The following is a 14,512-nucleotide window of genomic DNA, read 5'->3' as shown; positions in this document are numbered from 1 at the left end:
GGCTGGGCGGGGCGTGGCGGGGCGGGGCTGTTGCTGCTACTGCTGGCCACCATTTGTACCGTGCCTGACATTTTGTTTGGCCTGTCCAAACTAGTGCCCAAATCACCAGCAACACAACAACCCACCTGATTAGTACGTATTACTGTTGTTCACATTAAAGAGTCCCCTCTTCCACCATTTAAAAACATAATAAAAAGGTATGTGCCAACATACATGTATAACATATACTGTCTGCTAAAACATTCATTTGTCTATGATAAAAGTAGCACTAACTTTAATCAAGGTGCTACCTGATTGCCCGTTGCCTGAGCTTGACACGGAGATACTCAATTTATTTTCCCAAGAAACTTCTACAGTTTCCTATATGTCTTGAATTAACATCTCAATTGTGTGTCAGTGTGTGTGTGTGTGTGTGTGTCCCTGTGTGTGTGCCAGTCCCTGGGCTTGAACTCAGGCCTGGGCTCTGTCCTTGAACTGTTTTGCTCAACACTAGTGCTCTACTCCTTGAACAACAGCTCTACTTTGGCTTTTGGGGGCAGTTAATAAAAAGATAGGAGTCTCATGGACTTACCTGCCCAGGCTGGCTTTGAATTGTGAGTCTCAGATCTCAGCCTCCTGAGTAGCTAGGATGACAGGCGTGAGCCACCAGCACCCAGCACTTCTCAATTATTTTTTAAATCAGTAAAAGTGAAATTACATGTTGTATTTACACATGAAGAAAATTAACTTTAAGAGAGTTAAAAACGAGTAAGAGACAGTGAGTTTTATCAGAGTACATGATATACACATATATGGAAATATCCTATTGAATTTCCTCACTAACTTATGCTAACAAACTATGCTTTTCACATAATGGTAATGACAAATGAAAAGGAGCTTACATGGAAGAACTGAAGATTTGGTCTACTTCTTCATGATAGATTAATATTCTCTAGGTGAAAATCCAATGATAATGCTAAGGAAACCACCAGGATGGAAACTCACCACCAGGTACGCTGTACCAAGCACCACCATTGGTTGTCCCGTCGATAAAGCTACTGTCATCGTCATTCTTGCGACAGGGCTGCCGATTGGGGTCAGACATGGCGGGGTTGAAGGAAGAGTATGCACGAGCCAAGCTTTGGAAGATGGCATCGTCAGGACAGGAGCTGTATTCATGAGCACTGCCTAAAAGACAAGACCAGAGACTGAAGACCAGAGACCAAAGAGTACAGTGAGTGTTCTGAAGAGGGACTGGGTGCTGAGCATTGCTGAGGTTGGTTTTGGCTTTCTTACTAGGCAAAAGGGCTGAAGTTTAAGTACAAAACAACTGCACTATGGGTTCCCTAATTTGTGGTAACTTGAATGCGCCTATAAATCTGCAAGTAAACACACTGGATGGTAAAAGACAAAAAAATTTACACTTGGACATGATGAATGGTGCAGGACTCTAGACATTCGCACAGTGAGACCAAGGGAGGGTATTTTTAGGAGATGATCACAAAGGCTCAATAGCTATGGGCGTAGGATCATAAAATATGATGTTTGTTAAAATGAACTCTAAGAAATGGAAACAAGTGGTTTTTTGTTAGTTTGCTTTTGTGTTTCATTTTTTTCTCCTTTGTTGCAGTTTTTTATTTCTGTTCCTTTTGTCTTGTTTGTAAGTTTATCTGTTTGGGGGAGGGCAAGGGGAACACAGAAATGGTGGAACACTAGACTAGATACTCACTAGACACTATGTTGAAAATGAACTAGACAACTCGCAGGGGAGGGGATCAGGAGGGAAAAAAAAAACTGGGAGAAAATGAGGGAAGAGGCGACACCGACTTATGTAACTGCAACCCCTCTGTACATCACCATTACAATAACAATAAAAAATAAAATAAAAACCATTTCACTTCTTGTTTAGATTATATAACATCTATTGTTGATAATACAAAAAAATGAAAATTGGACAAAATTCACATGAAAAGATTATGACATAATAATCCACTAGGTCAAGAGGAATTCCATGATGAAATTTCTAATTAAAAAAAAAATGGATGGGCCGGGAAGGTGGCTCAGTGGGAGAGCGCTTGCCTTGAATGCATGAGACCCTGGGTTCGATTCCTCAGCACCACATAAGCAGAAGAAAAAAAAAGCTGGAAGTGGAGCTATGACTCAAGTGGTAGAGCACTAGCCTTGAGCTGAAGAGCTGAGGGACAGCGTGCAGGCCCAGAGTTCAGGCCCCATGACCGGACCCAAAAAAAAAAAAAGGACCTGGACCAGGTGAAGTAGTACACACCTATAGCCCCAGCTACTTGGGAGGCAGAGATAAGAGTATTGTGATTCAAGATCAGCAAGAACAAAAAGTTAATGAGGTGCCATCTTAGCAAATAAGCTGGGAATGGTGGTTCACATTTCAAATCTCAGGAACATGGGAAGGGTAATAATGGTCTCAGACTGGTCCAGGCCAAAAAAACAAAAAAAAGCACTCAATCTGAATAAATAACTAAAAAAGTCAAAGGGACTGGAGGCATGGATCAAGTGGTACAACATTTGCCTAGCAAGAGTGAGGACCTGAGTTCAAATCCCAGTACCCACTCCTAAAAAAGAATAAAGTAGTTTGTGCACTAGTAGCTCCCACTTGTAACACAAGCTACACAGGAAACTGAGATCTGAGGATTTTGGTTTGAAGACAGTTGAGAGAGGAAAATCTGTAAGACTTATCTCCAATTAACCACCAAAATAAGCCAGAAGCAGAGCTGTAGCACAAATGGTAGAGCACTAGCCTTGAGTAAAAAAAAAATGCTCAGGGACAGTGCCCAAGTCCTGAGTTCAAGCACCAGAACCAATTTAAAAAAAGAAGAAGAAAATTAATTTAAATTTAAAACGCACCTGTACCAATCCTACAGCCCCTACCCTATGAGCCACCCTCACAATTATTTAGCATTCTATTTTAGAAGTTTTTCTCTATAAAAGTAAATTATTTATTTGTATTATATTTTTATATTTATTATATTATTATGTATTTTATTAAATTTTATTTGTATTACAATTCATGTACAATAAAAATATTCATATATAACTATTGTAATTATACATATTTATGTATTATAAAATATTCATGTAACTAATTATTGTGATTATTCATGCAGTATAAAGTATTCCCGGCCTAAAACTTTCCCAGCTATTGATAAACCACAAAAATCTCAAAGTGTACTTAGCAATGTAATTTAACCAGGCTCTCTTCAAATCCCGAGGTTTCTGATATGACAGTGATCATCCTGTGTTGACAAAGCGCTTCCTCTTCCAAGGTCAGAGAACAGATGAAAAAGAGGAAAATTCCTAGCGCAACAAAACCTCCGCCAAAACCGATACTCTCGCTCAAGCCTGCTTTGCCTAAAGTGTAGCTCCAACTAGCTAGAGAAAACCAGAGTAGCTCTTCCTCCCCGATGCCACCAGGAACAAATACCCACCGCTGCGAGTCTCATCATACGGGTAATTGGCCACCAGGTCTCCTCCGTGGAGATTGGCAGAAAGCACAAAAGGAATGTCCATAATCCAGTGAATCACAGCCTTGGTTTCAGGAGCAAGCTGTAGTAAAGATTGCAGATTGAAAGGATTGTCAATTGGATAATCACTGCTTGATCCTTTGATAGAGAAGATATAGAAAAGGTGTTTTTTTTTAAAAAAAAAAAGTAGAAATTGTTCATAATTCAAACATCTTGTGGTTGTTTTGGTAAGAGTAGCCTCCCCATGTCTGTAGGTCTGTCTATCTTTCTCAAACTTAATAAAAGAAAAGTTTCAATCATGTTTCCTTAAAAGTTCACCTTTGGTGGGACGCTACTTTTTCTCTTTTGTAGCTTGAAAATAACCATGCAGGTGACTTACAAATACCAACTTAGCTGTCATAGCTCAAACATCTTTTCAAATAATAGTTACAGGTAAGATACAGAGGAAAGAGACCACAGAACAAGAAATGTCTTCCCTGGTGATTCATATCTGTGGCAAGTTTTTATTTCCAATTTTTCCATTGTCTTTCAGAAGTTTCAGCCACTGTCCTTATAAAAGAAATTCAGCCGGGTCTCTTTCAGAGTACCTAATGAAAAATAATCTTGGAATGGTCACCTTCAATGTTAAAACAAAGACCAACAGTTTCAAGAATTCATGGGAAGTCTCTGGAATGAGTTGTGGTCCTCTGTATCTTGGAAACAAAACAAGAGAGGGAAGAAATGCCTACCAAAGAATTCCTCTCAAGCCAAGACCTTGATAGTTTTCTGAGAGGGGATTTTAACAGCCACTAGGAAGACTCTCAAAGTCTATATACCTCTGCTGAGAAGCAAAGCTTTCACTGGAGACATGTTCTATACTGTTTCTGGGGACCAAAAATCTATAGCATCTCTAGAGTTTGGCTGATTTCAAGCCAAAATATATATAATATATATATTATATATAATATATATATGGGGAAAGAGACTACACAGAGAAAGCAACATGGAAAGAAAGGAAAGACCATTCTGACCATTTGAACATCAAGTCCTAGGAAGACAAAAATGATTAGAAAATGGTACCTCTGAAGCAAAAAGGAATGATAAGAATGTATGAGACAGACGGGTGCCGGTGACTCACACCTGTAATGCTAGCTACTCAGGAGGCTGAGATCTGAGGATCACAGTTCAAAACCAGCCCAGGCAGTAAACTCCAGGAGACTCTTTTCGCCAATTAACCACCAGAAAACTGGAGGTGGCGCTGTGGCTCAAGCGGTAGAGCACTCGCCTTGAGCTGAAGAGTGCAGGGACAGCGCCCAAGCCCAGAGTTCAAACCCCATGAGGGACCAATAAATGAATGAATAAATAAATAAATAAATGTATGAGTAACCATAGCCAACTTAAGGACTGAAGGAGCCCTCAGCTCCCATGAACAGAGCAACATTCAAATAACTCAGAACTATAATAACATGGAGGAACAGTACATTCTGGGCTCTCACTTAAGAAAGGTACTGAGGACAGACAGAAAGGGAAAGACCAGGACGAAAGGGAGAGGCCATGCCCAGTGGAGACAACACCCTTTTTCTCTTCCTGAAGACCCTGCGTGGGGCTGCTCCCCCTGGACAGGACTTCATATAGCACAAGGAAGCCCTACCAGCTGAGAGTCCCAGTTGGGGGTTAAACCAACCTCCATCGACTCCTTTCCTGGTGCTTTATTCTCACTTTCAATCAAACTTCGTCTCTGCTCCCATTTCCCCACCCCGAACTCTGTATTTGGTGGAGAAAAGGAACCCAAGGCCCCTAGATGCCATCAATACCTGACATAGTCGACCTGGCAGGGCAGAGCTGCGCAGACCGACAGAGAAGGAGCTGAACGCTGGGGCGTCCCCCGCCCCTGGCCTCCTCCAGGGGCTCCCTGGCCTCTCAAGTAACTGAAAGCAGTCATAGGCTGAAGGCACACCAGATGTTTGGTGTCCGTCTCACCCTGAAGTACCTAACACAGAGTACTGAGATGTGCTGAAACAGCAGTAATAGTTTTGGGTCCTAACCTCCAGGGCCTTTGTATGTTTTATCTCCCTGCATTCTTGTAAGTTCCCTGCAAAGCTGCCATTGATCTCCATATCCAGGTGAAGAAGCTGAGCACACGGATGTGAAGTAACCTCCCAATGGAACAAGATTTGATCTAAGGTGGCCATATCTAGCATCGCTATGCTTAGCCATCACACCACGCTGCCAAACTGAATGGTCACTTTATCCTCTGAGTACTAGAGAACCAGTAAGAACTTTCAGCAAAACAGCAAAGACTTGTATGTGAAGGAGACCGATAGGACACTGCACCAGTCAGAGAAGGAGACTTAGTGTCTCCAAGAAAGGCATAGGATGAGTTTACAGAGTTTACAGAAGATGGGAGGTATCACAGGGGCCAAATCCCTCAGATGTAGAAACTGACTCCTGGGGTGAGTGGTTAGGTGGGTGACAGAAAAGGACAACTCAAAGCCTTTAATGACTAGACAAATGAAACAAGAGTGGACAGGTGGAGTTTCCAGTCCCAGGCCCCACAAAGAAGGGGACCTGTGTAAAAGTAAAACACGAAAATCAAACTCCTAGAAGGTCTAGAATGAGGAGATCATGGCTGAGAAAACTTGTGTTATGTCTGCTATTCAAAGTTCAGGAGAGATAGAAACCAGGAAATAAGATAAAGGACAAAGGACAGGACAGAACATGAAGGGAAAGAAACTGAGCGGCAGAAGAGAAGTGGAAGATTGTGGAGTTTTGTGAAGAAAGTGAAGGCAGAGAAAGTTCTGGAAAAAAGATGACAAATTCCAGCGCAGTGTAATGCTGCAGGAAACTCTGATCACATGAGCTGATAAAGGATGCTGAGAGGAACCTGGTGACTTTCTCCAGCCCACAGCCGGATACTCCCTTCCTGTGCCCATCCCTAACTCCAACTCCCCAGCCCTGCCGGGTCCTAAGGAGCAAAGGCTGCTCTCCAAGCCCAGCTCCTCCAGCCTGAGCTGGAATCCGCCCAGGTAATTGTCACTGCCTTATGGGCTGTTACACCTGCTTCTTTGTGGTGCAAGCTACCAGGATGCACTCCCTTAGACGACGCTCCAACCCAACTGCACACGTTCCTCTACCTTTGTGTTTTGGTCCACAATCTTCTTCAGATTTTTCAACAGATGATTATTGGGTCCTCCTTCTTTCTCATTAACATAAACAATTCTATCCAGATCTGGAAAGTTCCGGTTCAGATCTATGCCCTGGACATTGCTTCGACCCACAAACCAGTCCTTGAGCTCACCAGGCTAAAAAACAAATCAGTTATTTGTTATGATTGTGACTATCTCTATATAAGGTCACCATTAATGCTTTGAAAAATAATTTAACAGTTCATTCCCATAATGATATTTCACTATTTTACTGATTAAAAACATGAAGACAGCAGGTTTAAAGCATTTGTATCTTGAAAATACTTTCAATGAACAGTATTTTATGCATTCCCATTTAAAATATCTCTCAGATTGCAAAAAAGTCAATATATATTCATTTAGGAATAGGTTATTTAACTAAAATATTCACTGTCTCTAGATTAGTTAATCCTTACTTAACATCTAAAAGTAAATATTATTATCCCTTTCCATTTATAGATGAATAAACTGTCCAGACTGTTAAGAGGCTTTGTGTGCTACACAGCCCATCGGGCCAGGATTCAAATCCTGATCTTCTGTTTTAGTTGAAAGATTCCCTAGGAAGGCTGAAGCCCTCAGTTCAAACCCCAGTTCCACAACTTCAAAAGAAAACAAAGAGATTTGAAACTTAAAATGAACTTGGCATTTTTATGCATTAAGTGTATCTCATAATCTTCATTGGAAAATATGAAGATTACATTTTTAAACTCTAGAAAAAGGAATTCTGAATGTTTTCACCAAAGGAAAATGATAACTCATTAAGACAATGGATAAATTTACTGATTCAATGTTATGTGTGTTGCTGGGGATATGGCTCAAGGCAGCGCGCTTGCCTCCCATGTGTGAGGCCCTGGGTTCAATCCCCAGACTGGAGAATATAAGGGGAAAGAAGGAAGAAACCATTGTATCCCATAAAGATGTGTAATTCTTATGACTTTATGTATCAGTAATATATATATATATATATATATATATATACATATATAATATAGCGGAGTGCCGGTGGATCACACCTATAATCCTAGCTACTCAGGAGGCTGAGATCTGAGGATCGAGGTTCAAAGCCAGCCTGGGCAGGAAAGTCCATGAAGACTCTTATCTACAATTAACCACCAGAAAACCAGAAGTGGCACTGTGTCTCAAGTGGTAGAACACTAGCCTTGGGCTGAAGTGCACAGGGACAACTCATGCCCAGAGTTCAAGCCCCTCCACTGACAAAAAATAAAATTAAATAATGAAGTTTTATATATCTATCTATCTATCTATCTATATCTATATCTATATATATATATATATATATATCCTGTAGACCAAAAGACTTTGTATTCTTTAATTTAAACCTTTCATTTGGACTGAAGGTATGCCTTAATGGATAAAGTACCTGCCTGGCAAACACAAGACACAGAGTTCAAACCCCAGTACCACCAGAAATAAATAATCTTAAATTCTTCCTTAATAGAACAGTCTAAAAAAAAATCAGTGAATTTCCATGCTATTCAGTTTTACTTCATAAGTTGTCTTATTTTGCTATTAAATTATACCAAATCTCTGAGGTAAATTAAATTACCATATTTTCTAAATCATGTGAGCTTATATACCTCAGACTATTATGAGTTAATATGACAGAAAATTGAAACGATAAATTTTTCTCCCATTTACCCTTGTAAACCTTAAAATATTGAATAATTCAATTTTATATCTTACTAGAATTTTTCTCTCATGGTTTTTTGAAATCCTATTATTTATTTTAAAAAGTTCTCTATCTTAGTTCCTTACAATGTCAAACTTATAGGGCTTTGGTCCTGTGAATAAAAAATTACTATTTCAGTCTGAAAATTATTTCAGTTTGCAAATAATAGCAAAAGCTCCTCAAATTCCAGCCTAATAGATAGAATATACAAGATTATTTTTAGTTCAGAGATTAGTTGTTTCTTTTCTTTTTTTTTTTAATTTATAAAACCAATCATTAAAAAATAGTCTGGCCATGAGTCATTCCTTTTATTCAGTAGAGGGCGCTATAGCTCCAAATAATCCAGATACAACAGGGTATCAGGGCATGGCAGTATTTTCTGTACTTGAAGATTATGATTTTTTAAGGAAATTTGCCTAGTGACAAATGTGGATCAATAAGTGACATTTATTTAACACTACAAACCAAGCATTATTAAAAGTATTAACTAATAAACCTCCACTGAAGAACTGTTCATCCCTTACAGTCAATATTGAATAATGAGCATTATCTCTCTCTTAAAAGCTTTGTGTGAAGGCATTGCGTTCGATGGATGTCTGTAAGATAAACGTAAGTACTATCATCCAAAACAATGAAGAAGCGTGTCCAGTTCAGCCTGCCCATACTCACCTGGGAGGCCGCCTTCTCAAAACCATCGGGGTTCAGGGACGGCATGATGTGAATTCGCGTGTTGTGGATCAGGTTGACAATGGTCTCATTCCCCTTCTGGTATTCGTTGCACAGGTACTGGGCCAAGAAAATGAGCAGCTCCCGTCCAACCGCCTCATTACCATGCATATTCCCAATGTACTTGAATTCAGGCTCCCCTAAAAGAACAAATACCAAACGAAAGGCGAATGGCACATGGGCCCCAATACATTGTATATCCACTCGCTGAAATGTACGTGGAACATTCAAATTCTCCAAACCCCTGTCCCAGCTGTCTGTCCTTCTCATCCTTTCCCACCTGCAGGTCATCCGCTACCAACTGAAATGTGCCACACAAACCTTCTATCATCCTTCTACCTCCACCCCCCACGCACCCCCAGGAGCCTGGAATGACAGGTACATACCTCCACACACTGTCGCTTCCCATGTTGTCTTATTTAACCTTACCTAACATCTAAGAGCTAAGTATTATCATCCCTCTCCACTTAGGGATGAACAAATTATTTACTCTCTTAAGAGGCTTTGTACATTACACAGCCCAGGAGGCCAAGATTCAAATCCTGATCTTCTGTTTCAGTTACAAGACTCCCTAGAATGGATGAAGCTCTCAGTTCAAACTCCAGTACCACAAAAATAAGTCTATAGCCTCTCTCAACATCCCCAGACCAAAGGATTCAAGAAGAGCTAGATCACAAGGCTTCAAGCCCTGGCACCAACCTTAAGCAATCTGTGGCTGTTTCCTCACCTAAAAGACAGACATAGCCACAGGTTCTACTTTATAAGAAAGGTTGACCCTAGCAAACAACGAAATGCTTAGAATAGTACCTGGTCAGAAACTACTGCTCTGTATTTATTACACTTTTTGTTGTTATTATGGGGCTTGAACTCAGAGCCTGAGAGCTGTCCTGAACTCTTTTGCTCAAGGCTAGCGTTCTACCACTTTGAACCACAGCTCCACTTCCAGTTTTCCGGTGGTTAACTAGAGATAAGAATCTCACAGGGACTTTTCTGCCTGGGCTGGCTTTGAACCTCAATCTCAGATCTCAGCCTCCTGAGTAGCAAGGATTGCAGGTGTGAGGCACAATTATTTTGAATATTATTATAATGTCACACTTATCACTGGCATGTATGGCCTAATTTTCTCTTCACAGGAAACTTTCAGCAAAATGGGCAAGTCAGGCATCTTTATTCCGTGTGATGCCAGGCACACACTGTACCCAAAGAGGCTAAGCGGTGCTGGACGGCTCAACACCTGTCCAGTTCTGCTCATCTCCAATGCATCCTGGGAGGCGCTGGGAACCCAGAACATGGCAGCTAAGTGATCTTCCTTAATCCTGTGCTGCCCCTCTCTGCTTTCATCCTTCCCGAGCCTCCATTTATAAAAATCACTAGGGCTGCTCCTCTTACAATGAGAAGGTTGGGATTTATTTTTCCCTGGAAATAGGTCATCTGAAATATTCTTTGCATGAGACGGCTGAGTGTCTGGCTGAGGTTGACTGCTTTCCACAGGAGCGTCCTGGTGTGCCCTCTTCGCTTCAGGGAGGCTAATCTTAATCTAAGGATCAAGTGCGAGCAGGGTCAGGGCTATTTATAGCCAGTCTCTTCTCAAGTCTAACCCCATCGGGACGGGAAGGCGTGGCGTGAGAAGGTATGAGAAATGTTCCCCTTGATTCTGGTTTTAAAAAACTAAACACTGGTAGGTCTTTCTTCCTTTCTGTGAAACAAATCCACTTATGTGAGGTACAAGCACTGTACCTCACTGGGTATATCTGTTTGACTGAGGTGCAGAGGAAATTGCATTACAGAGAGACCGACAGATGGACAGAAGGACAGACGGAAACTAAGCATTCTGACGCTGCTTTACACAGTTGTTTTCAGATAGCACCTAGGAGGCATTCAGGTCTTTACCTCCAACACAGTCTTCAAGCTTCTAGTCATTCAAAAGAGTCATCTAGACACGCCCACAGCCCCCCCTCACTCACACACACAGACACACACAGACACACACACACACAGTCAGAAGAGTAACACACCAAATTTTTGAAGTATTTCTCTAGCTATCAATTTTTACTCATTTAAATTAGCAGTAACCAACTCATAGCCATGTATCCAAATTCGGCCCAGGCACTTTGACCTGTGTTTGCTTACTTGCTTAGCTTGCTCACTAGGCTGCTGCACTACCACTATCACCACGTTTCCAGCCTACTAGAGTGTTTTTGCTCATTTGTTGCCATAATGAGGCTTGAACTCAGGGCCTGGGCGCTATGCCCTGAACTTCTTTTGCTCACGGCTATACTGCTCTACCACTTGAGCCACAGAGCCACTTCTGGCTTTTCCTGAGCAGTTTTATTGGAGAGAGTCTCACGGACTTTTCCACCTTGGCTCCACCTCAGCTGCTGAACAGCTGGGGTTACAGGCGTGGGTCACTGGCACCCCACGCGCCATGCTCCGTTAAGCCTGTGGAAGAGAGCTACACTTTTTAAATATAACATATGTTAGGCCTCCATATGTGACCCAAGGACCCAGGAATCCAAGAGCAAGTACATCCACATTCCTACACGCAAGGAAAAAGGAGTCCGGAGGACGCAGACGTGCACGTGAACTGGGTCTGGAGTGAGGTGAGGGTAAAGGAATGCTGGCCACGTACCCATCCAGCTTCACATTCTGAACCTCCTGCTCCTCCCACCATCTGGCCTTTTCCCAGCCCCGATCCCTCCTGCCGCCAGACTTATCTTTTTAAACACAATTCTCACTCTACCATCTCTGCTTAGAACCCATAAAGAACTGGTTGGGGTTTTTTCATAGATAACACAGAGGAAATTCTCTGCTGTCCAGCCATGCCTCCATGGGTCATTCTTTTCCTTCTGTCCTAGAGTCACAGGGCCACGGGGCTCTCAGACTGTTCACTGCTACACACATACACACACACACACACACACACACACACACACACACACACAGAGTGATTTGAGTCTAGGTCCAGTTCCCTTGTTTTGAAAACCTATTTGAAAATGTACCTTAAGGAGAAGACGAGAATCCAATGTATATCCTACAAAATGAAGGAGAGCGAAGGAAGAAGTGGGTGGGGGAAGATGGGCGAGCATGTTGAAAGGGGTGACCCTGATCAAGATATATTGTCCTCCTAAACTCTTTTAAATGGTGACTCCTTTGTACGACTACTTAAATAACAAAAGGAGGGAAAGTATACATTAAGCAATGTATGTATTTGATTACTAACCCAAGCTGCATGTTCTACTAATCTTGAAATACTACCTATTTTAGTTCTACGTGCTGGTGGTTTGTGCCTTCAGTCCTAGCTATTCAGGAGGCTAAGATCGGAGAATCACTTTGTGAGACTCAGCAAAAAGCCAGAAGTGGAAGTATGGCTCAAGTGGTAAAGCACCAGCCTTCAGCAAAACAACCAATGAAGAGCATGAAGCCCGACACCGGCACACACACACACACACGAATATTAGCCATGCCCAACACAGAGATGAGGATGTAGCTGGGTACTATAAGTAACATTCAGATACATTTCAGTCCATTTGTGGATAAATGATCACTGGCTCTGGAATCTGAACCCACACTTCTGAGCTGCAGGTACAGTGGCAGTGCCTGACCAGGCTTTCTAGAACACTGAAAGAAACAGATGAGCAGCCAAAGAGGCCTTGAGGCGGCCTGTATAGAAAACCTCCACGCTTTGGTGGCCTGATTCTGTGGGAATCCCCAGGCAGGGAGAGGAGCCTTCCTTTGAGAGGGAAGGCCGGGAGCAGCTGAGCTCCTGAGGGAAGATTAATCTCCATGGCCACCGCACAGCTCCTCCAAGGCTATTTTTGATGTTGCCACCAAAACAATGGATTCGGAACAGACTTGGCCTTCAGAATCGTTCAATCAAACGCAGAGATGAAACTGAGGGCTGGGTTTTTGAATGGCCTTCTCTGGGTCTATTCACCTTCCTTTCTCCCCACCCCACCCCCATTTGTTTTGAGGGGTTTGTTTTTCTTCTTTTTTTGAAGAGCAGAATGACCGTTTTTCATGCTCGTTCAATTTTCTTTACGGGGTTGAAACACACAGGCTGGCAAATGGGTGACGTCCGCCTTCCGCTTTGCCGTGTTTACCCAGAAGAGCAAAGCCCAGGTGACGCAGGCCCACGGCAGCCAGATGTGTCACCGCTGGCCCATGCCCCGGGGAGCTGGGCCTGCACTGGGCTCTCTCCTAGCAACAACATGCCAAGGGCAGCTGGGAGGCTGGTGTCTGCGTTGGTCTTTGTTCACTCGTCATCACGCCTCCTCCTGAGTTCCTGCTGATCAACCACACTAGCACCGATTGTCTGAAGAACACTCAGGAAGCACAGATTTCCCCTCTGGGCCCTTCTCTCCCTACCACCCCCCCCCATTTTATGTAACTTCAGTATTCCTAGTACATCGCATGACGTACAACCATCAAGCATGGATTTTATTAAGAGTCAATCACTTCACAAACGACGTCAGGCCTGGTTGGATCCGCTTTGCCACCTTTTGCCACCTGTCCAGAGAATAATGTTCCCAGCTTTACAGCCGAGATAATCCGTTTCCAAAAGAAACTCCAACTATCTCTTTTCCTCTTGTTTATTTCACCTCAGTTTGTTTGCTTTTGATGCAGGGGTTGCAAACATAGAATTTCATTCTGCTCTGTTTTTTTCAAACAGAGTCTTGCAATTTAATCCAGATTACCCTGGAGATCCTCCTCAGGACTGGGATTAAAGACATGTGCCACTGGGCCTGGCAAGGTTCACAATTTTAATGAGGGCAGGAATAACTATGTAAATTCCAAAGTGAAGCAGGCAAATGATTTTAAAGTTTGTAGCTGAAACCCTTATGAATTTGTTGAAAGTATGTATTGATAAGGTATGAAATAAATATATCAGTTTAAAAAACTGCCTGAGAAATAAAATGTTAATATTTTACAATGCAAAACCTCATACCTATTTTAGGATTGGCCTGTGGGTAGCATTTGATGCAGAAGATTAAGCTATCAATGTTTCCATATAACAGAAGAAACTTACACCTTAAAGTGGATATGAGAGAACTTAAAACTAAAGTTCAGAGGCACAGTAGGTCAGACCTAAAAAAAATGACCAAGAAAGGTAAATTAAATGTTTTATACGTTTCCTACCCCCCTCCCAATTTTTCTTTTACTTTCCTCTTTCTATTTATCCCAATAGTCATTCTGTCACCCTATCTAATAATTCCTCCTCTCAATAATACCAAACAAGGCCAGATACTGGTAGCTAGTGCTCTAATTGTAACTACTCAGGAGGCTGAGATCTAAATATCATACTCACAAGGCAAGGCAAGAAAGTCCAGGAGACTCTTTTTTTATTATTATTGTGAAAATACCGTACAGAGGGGTTACAATTACATGGGCAAGGTAATGAGTACATTTCTTATCAAGCATTGTAGCCTCCTCCTTTGTTTCCCCTTCTCATCCCTTCCCAT

General features: G+C 42.1%; 1 protein-coding gene across 1 annotated transcript in view; it reads right to left on the bottom strand.

Moving 5' to 3' along the window:
* Cpe (carboxypeptidase E) overlaps positions 1–14,512 on the bottom strand; it is a 35,736-nt gene that overhangs the window by 10,282 nt on the left and 10,942 nt on the right. The window contains exons 3-7 of the mRNA XM_013023693.1: positions 13,999–14,081; positions 8,997–9,193; positions 6,587–6,754; positions 3,438–3,555; positions 985–1,167 (exon numbers count right to left, since the gene is read on the bottom strand). Coding sequence (XP_012879147.1) covers positions 985–1,167; positions 3,438–3,555; positions 6,587–6,754; positions 8,997–9,193; positions 13,999–14,081 — 749 coding nt within the window. The remainder of the gene's footprint in view (positions 1–984; positions 1,168–3,437; positions 3,556–6,586; positions 6,755–8,996; positions 9,194–13,998; positions 14,082–14,512) is intronic.

Source organism: Dipodomys ordii, unplaced genomic scaffold, assembly GCF_000151885.1.
Source record: "Dipodomys ordii isolate 6190 unplaced genomic scaffold, Dord_2.0 Scaffold4, whole genome shotgun sequence".
In the NCBI taxonomy this organism is placed as follows: domain Eukaryota; kingdom Metazoa; phylum Chordata; class Mammalia; order Rodentia; family Heteromyidae; genus Dipodomys; species Dipodomys ordii.
Note: the sequence above shows the minus strand (reverse complement) of the source record. Positions and strands in the feature narration are given on the sequence as shown.